Consider the following 24292-nt stretch of genomic DNA (forward strand, 5'->3'; position numbering starts at 1 on the left):
TATGGTGATTTGTACTCTAACACTTCCTTAAGTTTCCATGGCCCTCCTGTATAAATTGATTTTAATACTTCACACAGAGTCAGGCTGCCAGCAGGCCGGCATTAACATGGTGTGTTCTTAAGAGTACCTGGCGGAGTGTGATTGGAGCCCGACGGCGCAGGAGCAATGGGTTTATAACTCATGGCGATTTCAGCAGGCAGCTCCCCGTACGACACGCCGCTTCCTTCGGTCACGTCAACCCGATGCTTATACAGCTTTACTGTTGATGATGAGCTCCTAAGAGCTGATCCAAGGAGAACGAACAAACAGAGGCATTAGATCAATATCAGGTTATATAACTAACAGAAGTGCAACTGCACCTGTGTAAGTTTTCTTGAAGCTATTTCATCATAATCCAGGTATCTTCTTTAGTTCTAAACGACTTTTACGAAACAACATTTCAGTAGGAACATCTGTGGGTGGAGCCCGCTTGAAATTCATTAAACATCTTCAGTGTTTCCGACTCTTATTGAAGTTCTGCGTTATTTTTGTGCTTTCATAACAGAACGGAGATGATAGAAACGACAGGCGACCTTAGAAGGGTGACAACACAGTTCAATTTTAACATTTGACCAAAAGATTGGAAAAGATTTGAGGCTTGAAGTGAGAGATGCTTTGTATTTGCTGCTGTTCATAGTGCAGTCAGGTCTACATTAAACCTTCAGACTGTGGAACAGCAGCTGCAAAAAGTTAATCAGAACGGATTATGTCAACTTAAGAGTTGTTTATAGCTTTCGGTTATATAGTTTTGCTAGATTCGTTTCATGAAAAGGAAAGGGAACTTAAATCCCATATAAAACTTATTACCCTGCTCTACCTTAATGCTTATTTATAAAGCGCTCCACACATTACATTTGTGTATAAGTTACACTATGTAAGCTTTAAACCAGACCAGTGCATTTACTTGTGGTTTATGCATCTGCAGGACTAGACGCTGTAACCTATGTGCGTAGCCTACGTGGGTGAAAGCTATTTATACTTGTGTGCTTGACAGTCTGGGTCACGCCTTTTTTTTTTTGCTAGTCGGGTTAATATTTGTTTCTACTTCCTGCTTCACGTTCAACAATGGCGGCTGAAACTTTCGCTGAAATTTTGAAATGAGTCATACGAGTGTTTGTATATCGGTACCTCCTCATTTAACCTTTCCTTGAGGTGTTCCATCTTTATTGATCCAAAACATTCATTCATTCATTTTCTGCACCACAGCATCCTGCAGCGACATGCTATCCCATCCAGTGGGGCGAGAGCCTATCCCAGCTGTCATTGGTCAAGAGACGAGGTACACCCTGGACAGGTCCCCAGTCTGTCGCAGGGCTAACACTCCCACTCTTTGGACAGTGGGAGTACCCGGAGAGAACCACGCAGGCACCGGGAGAACATGCAAACTCCACACAGAGAGAGCCAGAAGCTTCTTGCTGTGAGGCATCGGTGTTAACCACCACACCACCGGGCTGCCCTCGATCCAAAACAATCGATTCGAAAATTGCGGAGATGGAGAAGCAGCCGGAAATACTAAAGTGGAAACACACGACTACCAAGTGGACCAATAACAGCTCTTGCGGTCTGCGTCACGTAGTTATAATGCTACAGCATTAGGGTCTGCGCCGTCGCCCTAGCTATGGTGTCAAATTGACGCAGAAGCATAAACCAACTATTATTTGACAAACTTGCCAGTTCGTTATGTAAACTAGTGAAAACGAGTGCATTAGACCCCCTACAGTTTGCCTACCAGCCGTGTCTGGGGGTGGATGATGCTGTCTCATCTATCTTCTGCAGCTCCCTCACTCACACCTGGATGGTGGCGGAGGCTCAGTGAGAATCACATTCTTTGATTTCTCCAGTGCCTTCAACACCGTACAGCCTTTGTTGCTGGGTGACAGGCTGCGGTCGATGGGTGTTGGTGCGTCCACTGTCTCCTGGATCACTGACTACCTGACTGACAGGCCACAGCTCGTGCGTTTGGGCCATGTCCTGTCTGATGTGGTGGCGAGTGGTGTGGGAGCCCCACAGGGCTTCCTGTTCACCTTATACACCACTGACTTCCAGCACAACTCAGAGTCGTGTCACATACAGACTGAACAAACTGATCAGGAAGGCCGGCTATATCATTGGCTGCAGACAGGAAACATCTGAATCAGTGGTGGAGAAGAGGACTCTGAACAAAGTGTTATCAATCATGGATAACCCTGACCCACCCCCTCCACCACACAACACACAGACAACGGAGCACCTTCTCAAAGAACGCTACAGGTCAGTCTGTACAACTCCTCACCTGTGTGTGACAGATGACTCTCTGGACTTCTGTTTTTCTTGCACATTTGCACATGGTTGTTTGGTTACTGGTTGTAAATGCTTTACATTTCATTGCAATTTAATTTAATTTTTAAATATTCACTTGTAAATATCAGATTTGTATAGATTTTAGTTTTTTTTAGTTCTCTATTTTTTACTGTTGATTTTATCTTTTTGTTATATTTTATGTGTTTTATGTGTCGAGCGCCTGTACATTGCTGCTGCAACAGTGAAATTTCCCAGTTTGGGATTAATAAAGAAACTATCTATCTATCTAATAAAACACTCACGCACCAAACCTTAGTTTCATGAAGGTTACAGTATTCAGCATGTGTTAACTGAGAAGAACTGTTGATTCAGCTGTGTTTTCATCTTTGGAGGCTGTGGTTTGTTGTGTTATTGAATTGCGTTGAACTGTACCAACACATCTTTGTACTAACATGGATAAATAACAAACACTTTAAACAGTTTAACAGCACCACGACCTACATCCTTCAAGGGGGATGTAGTGCAGGTTTTCATTTTCATTTCAACTAGAGTACATTATAGTTTGTCACGTGACATCATTTCCTTGTTTCACCATTTCCTTCAAACGCTTTGTACATTAAATTTGTGTGAACATTTAATGGTGTAATCAATGCTGATTGTGTGCATTATGTAAACCACTTTGCCTTGACTCAGTGTATACATATGGCTATAAAGTATATGTATATACGTCTAAACAAATGTTTACCAACGATAACCATTGCAGTCCGTCGGTTTATAAAGACGGTTTTTATTTGCCATTCAAATCTGATCACATGTTGGATATGTGGGTTTTACTCGTCTGTTTCTTGTCCCAGGTCTCAATAAGCCTTTCAGGTCAAGGGATGTCCGAACATAATCGTTTAAATCAACGCGAGCGCAGCCAGATGTACTGAATGAAACGAAAGCTGACGTTAGCTTTTAGAGGAAGGTGCCGAGCTAACTACTACTTGGTAACGGTAGCCACGCTAGCTAGCTTTTGCCGGTTAGCATAACAACAGAAGTAGAACGCAGAAAAATCCTCGCGACCGCGCGTCGACATTCTACACAATGACCGAGGATGATGGACGTGTTACCTAGACTTGTAACCACCGAAAGGACCACAAATAATTCAAATTAGTCGCTTTTTTTATTACCTTTTTAAGGAGACGTGAAATCTTCTGTGGGACGAGAGCACTGGCTCTTCCTCTGTGCGCGAGTCTGCGCAGAACAGGAGCGTAGTGTACTATTGCTTTTTTTTTTTTTTTTTTTTTACCTTTAGAGCGATATGATTGGTTGACGGAGTAACCTATGACGTCTTTCCAAAGGTTTCCGTCATCATGAGGAATCACTACAGCACCAACGTCATGAGCTAAAATACTTTCACAAAACCCATTACGCTGAATAAATAAATAAATAAATAAATAAATAAATGCTTGATATTTATTATATATAATATTTAGCCCGCCTCTCGCCCGATGACAGCTGCGACAGGCTCCAGACCCCTGCGTATAATAACCGAAGAGAAAAGTTTATAAATAGTTATAGCGTGTGTTCTGTCAGGGTGACGCACTGACTTTCTTAGAGTCTGATTTACAAATGTGAACCGAGTTAAATTCACAATTTAACTGACTGCTTCCACACTAACTGGTTATGTGTGAGAGAGAGAGAAAGCCAGAGAGATTTAATCTCAGATAAACAAGAATAAATATGTTACACAAAGACATAAAACACATTACCTAGACCATGGTACGTCAGGATTTATATGATAAAAGGATACACAAGCCTAATATTATCATTATTACGTTTCATGATGGTGCCTCCCCTGCAGACCTCCAGATAAAATTATTTTCCCAAGTTTATGTGTCAGGTACTTTATGTTTGTTTGTTGACTACCTACATAACTTAAATAAAACAAACCCCCCTCACCCCCCCCCCCCCCCCCCCCCTATACATCCAGAATACCTGTTACATAACTATTGAGAAATATGCAGATCACCATAAAATCTCACTGACTGACCTTAAATTGGCAATAGATATGCTAAGTAACTTTATATAATTTCTATTATCAAGAATAATAACATATATTATGTTATTATGCCAGTGTCCATATCAGTGCTCCCACTGAATTAGGAAAAGTCATTAAATAGGAAGCAAAAATCATACATTAAACAATGAATGGAGTCAAATTGACCCCAAAGTTAATAGGAGGGTTAACCTCCGAAAACAAAGCTAAAAGAAAGGCAAGTGAACTTGTTTGAGTTTTTCTGGAGATGTTTCACCACTCATCCAACGTGCCGTCTTTAGTTCTTATGTGTCTTGTCCTCAAGAGTGTCACCTGAAGGACAAGGGACACTCTTTGTCTTGTTTTCCTCAAAGAGTGTCTCTTGTCCTTCAGGTGTAGGTGGACTGCTGAACTCTCCACCAGTCATTAAGAACCTTCACAGAGTTACTGGTGGTATGTTTTCCTTTGTGAAGTCAAAAGGGATCTTCCCTCCATTTTTCTTAACAACATCTGCTGGCCATTTTAAAAAGAAACGCAAACTATATTCTGTGTTTATTTTTGAAAATGCATATTATCATACCAGCTTATACCAGATAGGTATTTTAAGTTAATGTTTATTTTCACTATAAGACAGGATCACCACATTATTGTATAGCATCACCTTTTCCTCAGTCACCCTGTCACATTTCACCCCTCTGAACGGCAGTACAGAAAAACCATTCACACCACTGCATCAGAACCTTTGGTTTTCATCATGACTGTGATGGTTGATTATTCACATATTCGTTATTGCTGTTTTGGTTATTTTCCTTGTTGCAGCAAGGGAAACAGACATTATTCATCACAGATTTTTGGACTGAGTTTACTGCAAGAACATTCGATGCTAAATGTGTGGTAGAAAGGAAATGTAATGCAATTGTAATGTGATTTTTTTTTTTTTTGGCTGAAAGAGCATGTGAGCATGTGAAAAGAAAAGTAGAGAGCAGGATGTTCCTTTGTTGACCTCTAAGAGTAGCACGCTGTACAGCAAATGAGCTTCCTTAACTCAGTCCCATAATGCAACAAATGGGAGAATCATCTAGTCTTATTCCCTGGATTAGCCGTGATGAAAGAAGTTTTCCATTTGTAGGCGAGGTCATGGCACTGCAACTGATCTATGCACTGAGCAATGTTATGAATTTGCTCCTAGAAGGACTCTCCCTTCCGAGGTCACAATGTCAGCAAAGCAAAGAATAACTTCAAGTGTCTTAATTGCCAGTATATTGGAAATACTGTATAAAGAGGTGTATAAGAACTGAATGAGTTCTTAGAAACCCAGACAAGCTGTTCACAGAGTATGTAAGGGATGGAACTATACTCACTGAATCCAGCTTTCCAGGTTGAGTTGTGTGTGTTTTTAAGCACGATGATGCCAATATCGTTTCTGGAAATATTTGTTGATTTTACCATAACCAAAACAATAGTTTAGTTCCCAGTAACCTTATACCGTGAGCTCAGTCTATGAATAGTTTTGGACCGAAATAGGCACTCTGCCACTTAAGAATGATTTATCACTTGCAAGGTTAATAGCTAATTCAGTAAGACAGTTCAGAGGACTCTCACCCGGGGAGTTAGCATGCCACAAACAAAGAGATGAGGGTAGCAACGGTAGTTAGACGTGGGTCTACGTGACTGAGGAGCTGAGGCTGTGTTCTCGGCAGGGCTGCAATCTGAGACATTTCTAACCATTGAAGCTGACACTTGATCTGAGGGAAACAACAGAAAGTCTTGGTGCCATGGCTGAGTGTGTTCCTCTGCAACAAAAGAGAAGAATAAGTATGAAGCTATAGAATAAGCTCAATCTTAAGAAGAACTGAATGTCAGTCAAGAAGACAACTTACTGTAGAATGATTTAAACAATGCAGGCAGACATAAGAATGTAAAAGGCAAGACAAAGGCCTGCTGCAGGGTTTTTAAAAAAAAAAAAAAAAAAAAACTTCAGATAGAAAAAGAAAATATTGGAAAGTAAGTGAAATCAATATAAGCCACAGCCACCGGCTAAAATATTGATAGGTTAATAGATGTTTTTTTCTGTTTTCTTTTGTCTCGGGAAGAGCTGAAACGGAGGGAAAGCAATATTTCTTCAGAGTACAGAGTGGTTGCATAACATTGACAAAGTTAAATGGAAATAAATGATTAATTACTAGACTGCTCCCATTTGTGTCGCGGTGACAAAGGCAACTGCTGCATTGATTGTGGTCAGAGGACATGTTTTTCATTAAATGAACTGCGACATTTAATACACCAGAGTCACAGGGAAGTGGTCGGAGTGGATGGCTGCCATGCAGAATTTCCAGACTGGTTAGGTTTAGGTAGCAACAGTGTCTTGGTTCATTCATTCATCTTCTGTAACTGCCTGTCCTGTGAAGGACAGTGTCTTGGTTGGGTAAGAACAATATAGCACTTTCATTCACATGTTTGTAACTCAGTCACTTTAAACACCTGTCTCAAATGAGTCGTGTTCTGTCTGATGTGGTGTGAGTGGTGTGGGAGCTCCACAGGGCGCTGTGCTTTCTCCATTCCTGTTCACCTTATACACCACTGACTTTCAGCATAACTCAGAGTTATGTCACTTACAGAAATTTTCTGATGACTCTGCAGTATAAGTGGTGGTGGACAGGAGGAGGAGGAGGAGTATAAAAGGCTGGTGGACAGATTTGTGGAGTGGGGTGGAAGGAATCACCTGCTACTTAACATGGACAAGACCAAAGAGATGGTGATTGATTTCAGGAGGAAGGGAAAAAGCTTTGCTGCCCCTCAGCATCCTTGGTAGGGATGTGGAGGTGGTGGAGGATTACAAATACCTGGGAGTGACCATCGACAACAGACTGACCTGGAGGACTAACAGCTCATCTGTGTACAAGAGGGGGTGCAGCAGACTCTATTTCCAGAGGAAGCCGAGGTCCATCAACGTGTGCAGCAAGATGCAGGAAATCTTTTGTCTGTCTTTTGTGGCCAGTAGGCTTTTCTCTGCTGTGGTCTGCTGGGGGAACAGTATTGCAGCCAGTGACACCAACAGACTGAATAAGCTGATCAGGAAGGCTGGCTCTGACATTGGCTGCATACAGGAGACATTTGAAGTGGTGGTGGACAGAAGGACACTGAACAAACTGTTATTAATCATGGATAACCCTGACCCACCCTCTCCACCTCACAATAGACAGACAGCGGAGCGCCTTCTCCAGAAGGCTCAGACAACTTTGTTGTCTCAAGGAGCGCTACAGGAAATCTTTCCTGCCTCAAGCCATCAACAACAACCATCATACAACTCATCTGTGTGTGAGAGAGTACACTGGACTGGACTTATTGTTACTGCACATTTTCACATGGTTGTTGGTTGTGAATTTATTTCATTGCATTTTAATTTTTAATATTCAATTATTTTATGATTCTTGTAAATACTGTGCATATAGATTTGTTTTCCTATTTATTTGTATTGTTTATTTTAGTTTTTTGTTATATATCATGTATTTATCTGAATGTGTGTTCCCGTATTAAACACAGACCACAACCTGAGCCAAGTGATGCCACTGAACAAACATTACAAAGTTTAAAGTGTTTTCAGACATTTTTACTGAACAGTTTACCGACACATACAGTAAACCTGGTTCAGTTTTCTTCAAATGTATTTGCTGCTGAATGCATATTTCCAGTAATCCATTGTGAGCCAAGAATCCAATTCAAAATGTCTTGTTGCAGGGTTTAAAGGTTGAACATTCTCCAGAGAGAAGAGTTATCATTCCTGTTCGTTTTCTGATAGGGCTGCCATGGCTGACAGATTTTATTTTAAATATACTCTAAATGTAGCTCAAATGTATTTGGTGGCTGTGTGTAAATAATAGTTTCAAATATCGCAGCCAGAGGATGAACCATAGGTAATCAACTATTACTTAGAACTGAACATTTGATTCAAAGAGGATTAAAGCATTTTCTTTTAATAAAAAAATAAATAAAAAAAAACATGCCCTAAACACTTCAATACATAAAACTGTCTTCCTTTTAACTACAGTGGTAAAAGAAGAACTCACATCTTTTACTTCAGTAAAAAAACTGGGAGTTGGGGTTATAATTATAAGACATTATAAGATTGTTAATAGTGCTGCTCTTGTAGCTGCAGTTAGTGTTGGTTACAGGTGGTCAGGCTTTCTCCTAAGAGACCTTAAGATAAATCTCAAGTGTTAGGAAAAGACCAATGGAAGAAACGATCCCATGTACAAATTTAGAATCATTATGGACTTCGCTCTCGTCTCTCTATCTTCTTTTTGGAGGGAACATGAAACCACAAGGAACAAAGGTGGTGAAATAAATGCATTAATTTTCACTGTAAGGTACTCAAGAAGACGTCTGAAGTAATTTAAGGAAATAAGTAGTACCTCCGAGCTGTAAGACTGCAAAGTACTTGAGTAGATGCACCCAGCTGTACTTTCCACCACTACAGGTGGAGTTTTCAGGCCTTGTTGGTGTATTATGACCATCATCTAACTGGCTGATGCTACCAAACCCCTTCCACCTGGAGGTCAGCACTTATCTGTTGTAAAACCACTGGAACCAATTTCCCCTTTAAAAATAACTGTGATGGGCAGCACAGTAGCGAGGTGGTTAGCACTGATGCCTCACAGCGAGACGGTCACCGGTTCTTCACACAGAAAGGCCCAGCCGGCTGTGTGGAGTTTGCATGTTCTCCCTGTGTCTGCGTGGGTTCTCTCCGGATACTCCGGCTTCCTCCCACCATCCAAAGACATGCTCAATTGGTGATTCTAAATTGGCCGTAGGTGTGAATGTGAGTGTGAATGGTTGTCTGTCTCTCTGTGTTAGCCCTGTGATAGACTGGAGACCTGTCCAGGGTGTACCCCTGCCTCTCGCCCGATGACAGCTGGGATAGGCTCCAGCAGACCACCGCAACACTTAACTGGAATAAGCGGGTATAGAAGATGAATGAACTGTGATTAAAATGGATGTGGTGTTTTTTGTGCTTCATCCAATTTTGGTACAGTTGATCGTTTTTAGAGCAGCTTTATTAACATAAGTATTTGGTGATTCATCGTCACAAGGCTGTCATTAACTCTAATTTGCAGTTCTGAGCAGGCAGAGGCAAAAATGTCAGTTTCTGCCAGACTTCTTTAAATTCTCCTTCGCCTTGCCTGGTGGTTAGCACAAAGTGAGTTATTGTTTATTATTTAAGAATACTCTTATCTACACAGAACAAGGTTGTCCATTTTGGCCTTACATTTCTGAAGCTCTTACTGAATAAACTTGAGGGTCACAGCAAAACAAAAATGGTTAAAAATAACATTGCAGTACTCAACAGGTTGATTGCTGTATTAAATTAGTTTGCTAAATGAATGTTTCTCTGTACATGCAAAATCGTCTGTTCCCTTTAATGGCCCATGAAGAGATGTACAACGAATAATTAATATGCATTGACTCAAGGCATGATTCTCATCTGAGGCGTGACTTTCAATAATTAATGTTTGCATTGCATGCACGTGTATGTATTGTGTTTGGATTGTGTATACTGTGTTTCTAATGGATTAATTGATGCATCTTGGGAAAAACCCAACACATTTGGACAAACAGTCATGTGAGGAATATGTTGAGAAGTGCTTGCATTTGATTTTTATGAATAAAGATTATGCACAGGCAAAGAGATCCCCTGGTGGGAATGTAAATATTTTTCAGGACCAAAAAAAACCCCAGCTGGCTATTGATAATAAAAACTCTTACAGTGCTCTATCCAAAAAAGGTTCAAAAAAGGCAACTTTTTTGGACATACCATGACCTGGATGACTGAGAACCTTCACAGACTTACAGCGCTCTACTTTGTGCCTTAATGGCATCTCTTTCTGTGCTTAAAATGCAGTCAGCAGTTATAGTCTCAATATTTGACATCAAAGGGAAGTCTTACTCAAGCAATCTGTTGCCAGCAAGAGACTGCAGCGCTACATGCCAACAAGTCTTTTCCCCCTGTGGAGTACATGTATTGAACTCCGTGAATACATAAACACAGTGTTAAATTGTCAATCTCTTGCTTTGTTTAGTGAGTGGTATAATTTATCTGATTTCTGTCTAACAACGTCTCATACACATTGTTACCATGGAGATAAGCTACAGGAGAGTGTTAAGATAAGATAAGATAAGATAAGATAAGATAATCCTTTAATTTGCCATGTGACAGCAGCATAGTTTTAAGGATAGTGCACAAGACAAAGAAAAGTAAAACATTAAATAAATACAAAAATAACAATTTATATAAAACTGTAGTTATATATTTGTAGTCCACTGGGAGCAGACTTGGTTGTACAGCCTCACAACAGCTGGAAGGAAGGACCTGCGGCAACACTCTTTCACGCAGCGTGAAGCAGTCGGCAGCTGAAGGTGCTGCCCAGTGCTGTTACAGCGCCATGGAACGGGTGGGGACTGGTTTGTCTATCAGCGATGACAGCTTTGCTTTTATCCTCCAATCACCCACCACCTCCACAGGCTCAAGAGGGCAGTCCAGAACAGAGCCAGCCTTCTTCACAAGTCTATTTAGTCTTTTTGTGTTTGCCGCTGAGATGCTGCTGCCCCAGTAGACCACTCTAATGTGTAGCTGATGCCACCACAGAGTCACAGAAGGACCTAGTAGAGGGCAAGTAGAGTCTGCTCTGGCCTTGCTTATAAAGTGCCCGAGTGTGATCAGTCCAGTCCAGTTTTTTGTTCAGATGAATGCCCAGATACTTATAAGAATCCACTACATCTACTGTATGTCCATTGCCTGGATGTTCACCTGTCTATGTGGTGTGTTTTTGTGCCTGCAGAAATCCACCATCGTCTCATTGGTTTTTCTCACATCCAGCTGGAGGCAGTTTTCCCGGCACCAGACTACAAAGCCTCGGATCGGCCCTCTATATTTTCCATCTTCCCCACCCTGGATGAGGCCAACGACTGCAGTGTCATCAGAGAATTTCTGCAGATGATGAAAGGTGTCTGAAGTCAGCTGTGTACAGGGAGAAGAGGAAGGGAGACAGGACAGTTCCCTGAGGGGCTCCTGTGCTGCAGACGACCACATCAGACGCACAGTCCCGCGTCCTCACATATTGTGATCTGTTAGTCCGATATCTAGGATGTGAGGTGGTGGTCCACTCCTGTGTGCACTGGCTTGTCCCTATGGCAGGCTGGATGGTGCTGAAAGCACCAGAGAAATCCAGGAAAGCCTTCTCCAGGTGAGAGGAAGCTCTTTCCAGGAGGTAGATGATGGCGTCATCCACACAAATGCTGTATATGATATTCTATCATATACAAATAAGTGTCACTCACATTTATATTGAAAGTACGGTATACATTCATGTCTATTTACAATCTGGGTTTCTTAATCATGCTGAATTTGCTGTTTTTATAAATATACTCAATATGAGTTGTGTGAGATAACAAAAATGTGTCTCAAGACATTTTTTAGAACCCTGAGCTTGAAACTCACAGAGCAGAGAGTTTTTCTTGTCCACTCATTCAGGGGAACGTCTACTTGTAGCCGTTTGGTAGAAAAGATAGAAAAAGAGGGAGGTGAGGAGAAGAGAGAGAAAGAGTTAAGTCATCATGGAAAGTCCTTCAGCAGCCTAGATACATAGCAGCATAACAAAGAGATAGTTCATTGTCACCTGAGCCAAGCTTTATCATAGAGTCTGCCTCCCAAACACAAAACACTGGGAGCTGACGCTACAGGAAAGGATTCTTATATCCTTAATTCTTTAACTATAGTACTATTTGAAACCCTAAGCCTGTTCTATTGGTTTCAAGGTGTTTTATTGTCATTTCAAAACAAGAGCTACATGAAAGAGAACAAAACCAAGTACTGAGGTCCAGTCAGAGCATGATAGAAAACAAGATAAATAATTCAATGAACTAGACTGAAAGCAAGGATAAAAACAGCAGTGCCACTGGCTTTGGTTTAAAAATGACAGGAAGTTTCACAATTAGCACGTCATACAGTGAGTTCAATATTCATATTCATACTTTCTGGTATGAAATCAAATGCATAATTTCTCCAATAATAATAATAATAATAAAACAAATGAGAGGGAGCCAATGTGTGAATTACTTTGAAAGTCTTGGAGGGTGATCAGTACGAGAATAAAATGATCAATACTAAAGACAAGTGAATTATTTCATTCTTGCCAAAAAGTACATCAAAATAAATAATAGACAGTCAGCATTGGCCACTAAAAACCTCAAAGATTTTAAGCAGCTTAATTTCAACAAGAATGCCCAGTGCAAACGTATTATTGTTTTCAAGCAGTAGTTGATGGGTGCAGTTTTTCGTTCCAGCAATAACCTGCAGTACAGAGTGTGGAGTTCTGATTCATATACTAACACCTTTGCTATGTCCTACCCGTATTTAGAGGTCAACATAGTAAGGCATTCTTAAGTGCTCTGTCCGTGTTTGTGTAACACTAGCCCTGTCAGGGACAGCTGGGTCTTATGTAAATATATCCGTAATAAAAGCTGTTAAATTAGTGCAAAACTACAGGAAGGATTCGTTGACCATCTTGTGACAATTCAGTGTTCTGCTGGGAAACTTTTGGACCTGGCATTGTGGATGTTACTTAGACACGTACCACCCACTTAGACTCAGTATTGAATTAGTTTTTCTGTTTTCCTATGATTGTGTGCTCTGTCAATAGTTGTCTCTCAGCTGATATTGATGAATTGGATATACACATGGAAGTGAACCTTGCTGAAAGCCTGTGCTGCAAAGAAACAAAACGTCAATTTGGCAGGTCTGATTATGCCCATAAGACAATTCATTCAATACTTTTAACTGCACAATCATGGTTAATATAATTAACTGAAAGACTGATGTTTTGGTATTAACTTAAAGTCAAATTATACCTTAGGTTTCTTATCACTGCTGTTGTGTTTTCCTTCCCTAGTGTTTCGGTCACAACCCAAACCTCATGCCACCAGTGTTCAACTGCGACCATTGCCGTTGTTGTTGCATGTTCATTGTCGGTGAACATCTGGTTGCTCTGCACTTAATCTGTGATTCAATCCATGTCATGGGACGCTATGTAACCTTTTAAAAAGACGTTATCTTAAACCCATGAGGTAATTAAATTGTTATCTCAGGGTTTCTTTCTTGTCATGATAACGAGTAAATTATGGGAACACAATTATTTGCGTCCTTAAGATAATGAGATGTAATTACTCATTAAAAAAAATAAAGTTAATATAGTTAAATATTTAAGACATTAAGTTGTGGTCTTGATGTGATTGGATTAAAAACTAAATGGCATGCAAACACATCAACTGTGTTGATTTGATTTAAGGTTATTGTTGTTTTTGACAGGCAGCGGATAGATAAAAATCTTTTACTTGTTTGCAGGTAAGATTGACTCTGTTCAGTTGCAATTGTCCATACATCTAGGACTGTATTATTGTCACATCAATATTATACTGGATTTTCTACCCACAGCTTTCATAAGTCCAAACTGGTGATCTATCTCAGTTGTGGTTCCAGTTTGTGTGGTGGGAAGTCTCTTTAATTTTGGAGATGAGAGATAAGTACACAGGACAAGAGAAAAAGAAAACACAAAAGTAGAAGGAAAACTCGTCCAGTGAGGGACAGCAACATAAAATAAGCATGTTTACAGTTTACATTTTGGGTTAAAAAATGTTGAGTGGTGGCAGCCAAGGTCACCACAGCGAGCTTCAGAACAGCTCCTCAGCAAACCTGTGGGTTATGCCTCCATGTCCAGCCTATGATGAGCACCAATAAAAATAAAATTTTACTCAACTTGATGCTGGCTCCAAAAGTGACCATGTTAAAAGGCAATTTTTGGGGCATGGTTGGCTTACCTGACAGGTCTGGAGTGACTGACATATTGTCCTCAGGTTCTCAGTTAGGTCCACCCATCAAGTCACTTATGGCCAAATAGCTTTCCTGAGTTTGCGGAGGAAGTAGAGGTGCTGTTGAGCCTTCTTTGCCAGTGATGCTGTGTTGGTAGTCCAGGATAGGTCCTCTGTGATGTGCACACCCGAAAACTTGGTCCTGCTCACCCTCTCCACAGCAGCACCGTTGATGGTCAGAGGAGCATGCTGGATGTGCACTCTCCTGAAGTCCACGACAGTCTCTTTTGTCTTCTCCACACTCAGAGAGAGATTGTTTTCTGTGACAAACTCAAGGCTTCAAAACCAGTGGATAACACTGTTCTTCTTTCACATACAGTCTATGTCAGAGGTGTCAAACATACGACCCACGAGCCAAAACCGGCCCGCCAGAGGGTCCAATCAGGCCTGCAGCATTTGTGTGTGAAAATTACATATAGGACTACAATTTTTCAATAAAAGGAACTACTCTTCCTATTTTTCACACTTGGGGTCGCACAGTTTTAGTAAGAGTTGCAGACAACACAATACTGAGACCCAGAACTAAACTGTAGATGACAGCAACGCGCTGCAATCGCACTTATTTTTCTTAAGAAACTTCAGGTCGTTCATAAAATGTTTAGTAAAAGGATAGGTCATTATGCTATTATGTAACTGTTCCGGCCCCCTTGAAACCAGATTGAGCTGTATGTGAAATGAGTTTGACAACCCCTGGTCTATGTGATAAAGACTAAAATCAGCTTGCAGTTTCCCATGTAACATAATGTACTTTCCTTGACCTGTAAGGAGCTACATATTGAGCTCTGAGGAGCCCAAGTTTGGGTTAGGGGTGGTGAAAAAAAGGATCGTGACCAATGGAAAGGTGATAAGGTCTGGAAGAGAAGCATACTGGGAATGGAACACCTTTTCTCAACCTAATCAACCTTCTGCCACCCATAAATTATGAAAATATAATGATTATTTTTTTGCACAGAACTAGGGCTCTTATGCATTTAGGGCCAGAAACTAGGCCATACATGCATATAAGAGAAAAAAATGCTTGCAAATATACAAGGTTTAGGATGTAGAAGATAAATATATAGGTTTTTACAGCCTTGGTGTGCGGCTGTTAATCACCACTTTGTGATTCGCAAAAAATTTAACTCTGTATTGATATGTGTATTCATATCCTGAAAACAGGTACACTTTCCACCGGACACAGTTTCACTTTTTTCTGCGGCAACTGGAGTTTTTTGAAAAAAACTAAGACAAACTCTACAAATCCAGTTGTTGTTTTTTAAACGCTTTTTGGATATTTAAGTCAATACCTTTACAGCCAGAAGGGACATAATGAAAATTACTGTGTGTGTCTTCAAATAGCCAAACAATAACAAAGCAACAGCTACGTTGTTGCTCTTCTTAGATCGTGTGTGATGAAAAGAAGACAGAGACGCAGAGTATATCTATCTGCTCTCTTGGCTTAACATTTAAATTGTTCATCATTGTGCTTGTCTCTGAAACACACTGGTACGTCTGGCACACTGTAAACAGCCGATAAGGCGCAGCCCTGCTGAAATACGGAGTTAGGCGTGGATGCACTTCAGAGACAAAGCAGATAAATCGGCCTCATAAAAGCCTTCGTAAAAAATAAATACATAAAATCATCAAAAATTCAAGAGATTGCTTCAAACATTTATATTAATCACTGTTGACAGGCAGTTGGAGTTAAGAAACTGCCAATGTACAAATTCGAACAAAAGATTGTGCTTTGCCCACCTTGTTTTATGTATCTTGGACTTCAGCTGGAGTTTCTTTTTCAGCCAATCTGATCACCAAATGAAAATGTCAGTCTTCTCCCTGCCAAAAGAGCAGAAGAAGCAGCAGCAGCAAGGAGCTGTCAGTGAGCATAATGACATACATATGCCGGCTGATTGTAGAAGCTGGAGTGAAATCACCTTCACTGACTCAGATGAGTGGGGTTTGGTCTGTGTTGGTGGTTTGACTGGATTTGATTGACAGGGACCAAACAGCGCTCAAACTCTCCTCATCAAATCCTGATTGGCATAAAGAAGCACAACCCGCTGTCTAGTGTCAAACCAAAACTGTTACAACTCTGACAGATATATGCAAGCATACGATCTCTCATTATAAGAGGCTGCAAACCACTTTCCAGAGCTGGTGGCCCTCACGCCCTTTTCCCCAACAACTGACACTATTACTGCTTGTCACCTTTTCTGTCACGTAATAGGTGTGAGATGGTATGCAGTCCTTTGTCAAACAGTCACATCAGAGTCATTATAAAAGGATGAGAGTGAGATGACAAAAAAAAAAAAAACAGCACTGAAGCATACCAGTGGTTCATTCATGACAATTTAGTTTGGAATAACCTGAACCCCCTGACCAGGTTTAAAAAGTATATAATTATCAGAGTCAACTCTAATTGCTGCCACTGAATACGGAAGTTGGTTTTAATTCGTGTCAAAAGGAGAACCTTGAATACATAAACCTAGGATAGGATTTATTTTGTCAGTAATTTGCCCCCGCCTGCTGCAAAGAACATGACACCAAATACGAACTGTCAGACCTACAGCTCCATTGTGGTTCTTTTATAATATAGTTCAGATCCATTTTTTCATCATTCATGGGTTCGAAGCACGGCATATGTCTACATCAGTGTTGTGTAAACTAAACAAGAACTAGTTCAAAGTTCAGTTTGCACAGATAAAAGTGAACTAGTTCAAGTTCAGAGTTAACATTTTTTAATTTTGAATTAGGTTCATAGACTCCAAATTGAACAGTTCACGTTCCATTTTTTCTGTCGTTGTAGTTTTTAATGAGCAACTTCGTGCTGTTCTTGTTCAATAGACTCTCTGACTGACCTCCCCATTCACCCCCAGCCCGTCGTATTTTTTCCGCCAGGATCTGGATAACCATTGGCTGTATATACTAGGAAATAACTCAGATGTTTGTGTGGATCAGCTGCTCAAGCAGTGCCGAAGTTGTGCAGCTCCCAACAGATGAACATGAACCGCTAGCTTGGCTTAAACGGAGCGGCTCTCTGACCCTCCAATTGGAGGACCCGAAAATGCTGATGCTAGCGTAGGCCACAGAGAAGGCCTAAGAATAGGAACCTGAAATGTGATTGGTGAATGGAACAGTGTCATTACAATGTATTTCAAGCTTTAGCCACCCACAGTTTTAATTGTGAAGTCCCTGGCAGATTTCTTTGACTCCAGCAACACATGATGGCTGAAATCTGATTAGATAAAAGCGCTAATGCAAAGTTACAGGGCAGGAATCACCGCAGCTGAGAGACAGACAACCCATATAATGAAAAGAATAGGCTATTGGGAATAATTTAATAAGATTAATGGGAAAAAAATTTAAATGTATCAGTGATGTTGATAAAGTTTAGGCCAACAGAGAAGGATTCGCTGGCCATGATGGCCCACCACTGGTTTTAGGTATACAGTAGTTCCATCAGGGTTCTGTAGCTTGGAGACGGAAGGGTTTGTTTGGGTTTTGCATTATATCTATTTACAGCTCATTTACATCATCATTTCTCGTTTAAGTCAAACAGTATAGAGTTTTATCGAAAGGTCGCTGAGTCTCATCTGTGTTTCAGGCCCAGACTGGTTGCTGCAGATTGAGGGGACAATACAAGAAGAGGCATTTTTTGCTCTTGGGGGTAACGGATGTCAGAGTGTAGCTGTGTGCACAAGTTAGGATTGGTCAAATGAGTTTAATTGTCTTCAGTTAATGTTTAATTTTATTTAAATTTTTGTACATCTTTTTTTGTTAAATAGTGGTGATGTCACAGTTTTTGTTTGTAAGTAAATCACTTTGTACCAACAGAATGAAGTTTCACTATTCACAATTCACTTCCACTCTGGCGTGGCTCCCCACAGCTGTACTGATGTGACAGTCACAACGTCAAGTGTCAACACGTCAGTGTATATATTCACAACCTTGAATGGTTGCTTCTCAGTCTTCATTGATTTTAAATGTAATAGTAGCCAATGTCAGTGTCAATGCCAAGCACGTCTGCTGCTGCTAATCAATATTTTGATTGTGTTTATGAGTTGCAATCAAATTTCATTCATTCATTCATCTTCTATACCCGTTACCTCTCATCCATTCATTCATTCATCTTCTATACCCTGTTAAGGGTCACGGGGGTCTGCTGGAGCCTATCCCAGCTGTCATCGGGCGAGAGGCAGGGGTACACCCTGGACAGGTCGCCAGTCCATCGCAGGGCCACACACAGAGACAGACAACCATTCACACTCACACGCACACCTACGGCCAACTTAGAATCACCAATGAACCTAACGAGCCTGTCTTTGGATGGAGGGAGGAAGCCGGAGTACCTGGAGAGAACCCACGCAGACACAGGGAGAACATGCAAACTCCACACAGAAAGGCCAGCCGGCCCATGGATTCGAACCGGTGACCTTCTTGCTGTGAGGCATCAGTGCTAACCACCTCGCCACTGTGCCGCCCACACAATCAAATTTTTGACATTAAATAAGACACTTGAATTAATTGAATTTGCACAGGTGATTCCCGAGAAGGGCAGAATGAAGTTTTCGGAAACAAATGAATGTGTAATTGAAAAATGACTTTCAGCCAGTTGCCAATAAAACCGGGTATTCCTGTACGTCCACAAATTAATTTCACACTTAATTTCCCATCACTGCTGGTCAGGACTCTGAGGAAAGAAATCAGGGAGGCGTGATAGGCTTGTCACAGCTAAAGTAAAGAGATTGCAGCTGATTATGGGAGTCACATTATGGAAAACACAGGTAATGGGAGCACTCCATTACCAAAAAAACAGACGTGTTTGATGTTGCCACATGTCCTGCAAGGTGAGCTGAAACATGATTCACGGGAACACAGTGCACTTCCTTCCCATCATACCTCCATCAACATGCATCTCTTCCAGCAAAGGCATTTACAAATGGCTCTGTGTTGACGTGGTGGTTCAAGGTGTCCTTTCAGCTCAAAGGCCATCTGCAGCATAATCCACATTTATACTCTTGCTCAAGGTCTTCCATCAGTGACGGAACAGCGCAGTAATTTGAAGCACATTGTGTGGTTGTGCGATTCCCTGCCACCCACCTGCAGTTGCCAACAGTCATCTTCCAGTCATCTTCAGATTCACATTCTGAATGGTGGACAGGAGCCCTCTTAGGTCAAACAAGTTGTTCAGGATTTCTTAAAAATATTTCCCTACTCATCGTATTGGCTTCATCGGATTCTAAAGGAGTGGCGGAGAATCTAGGTTTTCATTAGGAACATCTGTAGGTGGTGCACATCTGGAGCTCACTTGACTGGGGTCTGTTAACGACGCAGGTGAGTTTGTTTGTGTTTTAGAGAAGGTACAGGTTCAAACCCAAACAGATTTAATGCTGTGTTCCCAGTGTGTCGTAAAGTGCATTCACACACGCCGTAGAGTGAGACTCATGTTGCTCACAGCAGAAAGAAGAAAAGGTCATTTCATGACACAAATCATGTTCTTTTAAAACAGCAGTGCACATTTAAATCATGTTGCCTGAAACGTTAGCAAGCAAAAGCGCAGTAGGATAGAGTGGGGTCAATGCTGTTACTCGCACCGTCAGGCATAACATTATGACCATCTTCCTAATATTGTGTAGGTCTCCCTTGTGCCTCCAGAACAATTGTGACTCATCAGAGAACAGACATGGGCCTTCTGAGGGTGTCCTGTGGTGTCTGTTAACACAATGTTGATAGTGGGGGGTCTTTGGCTCCTGTGGGTTGAGGGGAGGGGCCTCTGTGGATCAGGCTTGTTCCAGTGCATCCCACAGATACTTGATCAGTTTGTGATCTAGTGAATTTAGAGGCCAGATCATGTTTTTTGAGTTGTTCCTAAACTGTTTTTGTGTGTGTCTGTGTCAGGCTGCATCCTGCTGGGGATGGCTGCTGCCATCAAGGAGTGTCATTGCTATGGGGTGGGGGTGCCTGGTCTGGTCTGGTCTAGGTGGGTGATACATGACAAACTGATACAGAAGGCGAGATCTGTGATAGGGGCAGAGCTTGAGTCCCTGACATTGGTGGCAGATACATATATATATTCTGTTCATAGGTGCATATCTGGTTGTTTACAGACTCTAGTCATGTGAGTTTCAAGTGTGCATCACGCACAGATGTTCCTATTAAAAACCTAAACTCTACACTTCAAACAGAACTGAAGGAGTGAAACGTCTTCATAAAACACATAACACATTCAAATAAAAACAAGAATGACTTCAGCTCAAGCCCATACATGAATGAAAATTGGAAAATCTGAAAATCCGACGGTAGAGCTGTGCACAAGAGATGCCCTCACAGTTGGGTTGATACGGAACATTATTGCAAATACGAGCAGCAAATTTATTTTGTTGTTGTTGTTTCAATAGTTTTTTAGTGTCATTACACACGTTGTCTTTTTTAATCAAGATACAAAAGTGCTGATTGGATTTATCTTTGCTGTTTAAACACATGCGTATAGACTTCATGTCCACTGTATTTTCTGAATGAAGACAAACCCTGAGGTCATTTTGACAGCAGCAAACTTTTCTTTATTCCACTACGTCCACTCGACTGTCACTAATTATATTTTATAGTCATTAGCTGCCTGGTAGGCACGTTTTGTAAGATGATCTCATACAGAATGAGGGTTATACTCAACATGTCAGCCTCGCACAGATTCCCATGTGGAAGACTTGTACATTTACATTTTCTTTCAACACAATATAGGCTATTTGAAGATGGAGAAACGTTCACACACGTTGAGAAATTATCCTCATTTACAAAATGTCTCTGATTAAATACAAAAATACAAAAAAAATAACTAAAAACTAAAAACTGAAAATGATTACGTTGACAAAGTATCCTGGTTTTACCCAGATTAGATCCAGAAGATATTAAATCAAGGTTTGTAAAACTACAATAAAAATGCAAATAATTGCAAATATCCTGATTGTCCTGGGCATTTAAATAAATACAAAAGTTGTTGCAGCAGTCCATTCCTCAAACCTGTTAGAGGCTTTATTCAGTGGAAGCATCGGGGACCGATGTAAAACAGCCACAGCCATTGTTTTTGGAACAGACATTAGATATGGGGGTCTGGTACCATAATAGCCACTCTGCTGTGTGCTGTTTTGATCCATCAGATCAGAGTGCACTCTCCCAACAGCCACTCAATCCTGATACCCACTGGACCCACCTGTCTATGCTGGGCTCATTTTCTTGAAGCCCTGAATAAAATGAATACCTCCAATAGAAATGTGAGCCTTCAGAGCAGCCACAATTACACTGTTTGAACTTGCGTGGGACGACAGCCTCAGGGTATTTGAATGAACAAATTTTGGAGGAAGAATAATTCTTGCTATGCTGTCTTGCAGCTGCACAGCATGCACAAGTGCATATTAATTAAACTGATACTTGCACGGTCTCCACTGTCTTTGAAGGCGTATTGTGTTCAAAATGATGAGCCACTCATTCAGTTTTTCTTCAGCACCATTTGCCTTGTGTTAATAATTAAAGCGATTGTTAATGTTCCTATGAGAGGATTTGATTGTATCGGCTAAAAAGAAAAAAAAGTCTGAACTTTCAAAGTGAATGTTTGGAATCTAATTTAATTGTAATTATTTCATATCATTTTTTAATCCTCTTTGTCATAAGGGTGTCATAGAGGCATGATTTTACAAACGGCAGCAAAATGTTGTATTCCTGAAGCATCACTCAAGAAAGATAAGACTACATTAAAAAAACAAACACATTAACGCTGCAAAGATTTTATTTTACAAGTAAAGCAAACAATTAGTTCACTAGTAAGAAGAAAAATCACATTATACACAGTTTTTCTTTTACACAGCACATTGCATATGTACACACATTTTACTACACTTTTTTTTCACAAAAACACTAAAAGCAACTATTGTCTTTTCAGCTGGTTTGATCTTCACCCATGCTTTGACTGCATGAATGTGTAAATGTGATGTTTTGTGTAGAGCTGCCTAAGAAAAAGACTAACGTTTCCTACACAATCCCTTTCATAACACTAACGCACAATTACAGTAAAACCTTAAACTTGTAACACTGTGCACTTGTGATGCACACAGAAAAATATTTTTCTTCACTGTCATGACAACATGGCACAAAATTGCTCATTTGATGAGCGCTTTTCCTTTTTCCAGTTGTGCCTCGGTGACATGCGCATTGTACGTATGCACATGACACAGATGGTATTTAAAAGGATTACAAAGACGCTCACATAACCAGCACATATTTGCATTTATTTTCATACAGTTAATTTAGTTTAATCTCCACTGTAAAGTAAGCACATCTATGTTATATTTACAAAAAGTGCCAGCAGTAATCTGGAAAAAGTTTGAAAAACTATAATATGCAAAACTTGAAATGCTGGTCACATTATTCCCAGGAGTCGAGGTCATTCATTAGTTCAGTTCATTGCTCTTATTTGCTGAGCTGTATCCTGTGCCTCTCTGTGTATTCTTGATACTCTCTGCACTCTGCAGAGACTTGTTAAAGTGTACCTGAGATATATGTAAAAATATTCTGGATGTACATTCAGTTTGACACTTTTTTTTTTTTCATTTTTTGATTAAAGTGTAAATTCAAGCTTGCATAATCCTCATTGTTTCAGCATGTGAGAATATGAAATAAATAAGGTAACTGTATTTTTGCCTGCATGTGCTGCTGAAATCTGCAACTAAATGATTCTTAAAATGACTAAAAACTCACAAAAGTGTCAATATTTACTTGTATGCCTTGGATATTTAATTGACCAGTGTTGCGATAACCATGGTCAAATTTGGATGGTCATTATTTCTTCAACCCGACTGATGAAAGTTCAAAAACGTAATAATGGAGGCCAAATGAAATTATATGATAACATACGTTTACGCGACTTAAAACATCAGTATAACCTCTCTGACTTGTGGCTGTTGTTCTTTCCCCCAACTTTACTGATAATTCATACATCCATCTGTACCCACCAGTCCTGTGAGGGGTTGCAAGGTGCTAGAGCCTATCCCAGCTGGCACTGGGCGAGGGTGAACCCTGGACGGGTTGCCAGTCCATCACAGGGGTAACACAGAAAAACAAACAAATTTGCACACACCCACGGCAAAGTTAGAGTTTAAGTAGCTTGTTTGTCTTGCACCCAGAGAAAAAACCATGCAGGAAGGGAGGGAGCAAGGAAAGTCCCTCTGCAGATTTACACCCAGAACCTTAGTGCTGTAAGGTGACAAGACTAACCATGTGCTAACGTGCCACCCAACAGGACCGACCTACTCTCTTATTAAACACAAAAAAATAAATCTTAAATTGGGCAAACATGCACATAAAAAAAAACGTTACACCCACGTGGTTGCATGGTTATTCTGTGCTATTGAGATCATTTTGAAAGCACCTACAACAGGTGAGTCACGACTGCTTTGTCAGTATTTTTTTCTTCACTCAGTTCATTCATTGTGCACTATTTCATGTATTTTTACTTTGTAGACATGAGCAGGGGCACTGTAAAACATTTTGGCATAGGGTGTCCTTCCAAATAGGGTGTCCTTCCCTACTGACCATTGAACCACAGAGTTATCTAAGCTCTGGGTTTTAGATCAACAATGTTGGATTTCATCACTGGGGTCTTTCAAGCAACTAAGATAAATCTGACTGCAGTAATCTTTACCTAATATTTTTTTCCCCAATGTAATACACCCTATAAGAATTAAGTCCTCTAGATAAATAACAGTGAATAGCAAAGGTACGGACAGCAGCAGAGTGGGTTTGAAAATGATTTCACTCTAAACGGGGTCAGAACCTGCATCTGAATGGTAAACTGAAGCCGTATAGGTAAACCTATTAGCAGAGCTCATCAACACTGCAGGCCCAAGAAGGCTGCTTAGTGACAAGACACGCAGTTACATCAGCAATTGACGTTTCACAACATTTTTCAGATTCAGATTTCAGATTCGACCCTGTTGCCGGTTAGAAAATTGGTTCATCCTGATTAAAAAACAGAGCTCAGTCTGGATCATGCTGCACTGGAGT

General features: G+C 40.6%; 1 protein-coding gene across 1 annotated transcript in view; it reads right to left on the bottom strand.

The window, feature by feature from the left end:
• cdk2ap2 (cyclin dependent kinase 2 associated protein 2) overlaps positions 1-3566 on the bottom strand; it is an 8648-nt gene extending 5082 nt beyond the window's left edge. Inside the window, exons 1-2 of the mRNA XM_084565932.1 lie at positions 3492-3566; positions 128-283 (exon numbers count right to left, since the gene is read on the bottom strand). Of these exons, the coding sequence (XP_084422058.1) occupies positions 128-182 (55 nt within the window). The 5' untranslated portion in view covers positions 183-283; positions 3492-3566. The remainder of the gene's footprint in view (positions 1-127; positions 284-3491) is intronic.
• Positions 3567-24292: the final 20726 nt, after the last annotated feature.

This window comes from Chelon labrosus (genome assembly GCF_963514085.1).
Source record: "Chelon labrosus genome assembly, chromosome: 2".
Taxonomy (NCBI): Eukaryota; Metazoa; Chordata; class Actinopteri; order Mugiliformes; family Mugilidae; genus Chelon; species Chelon labrosus.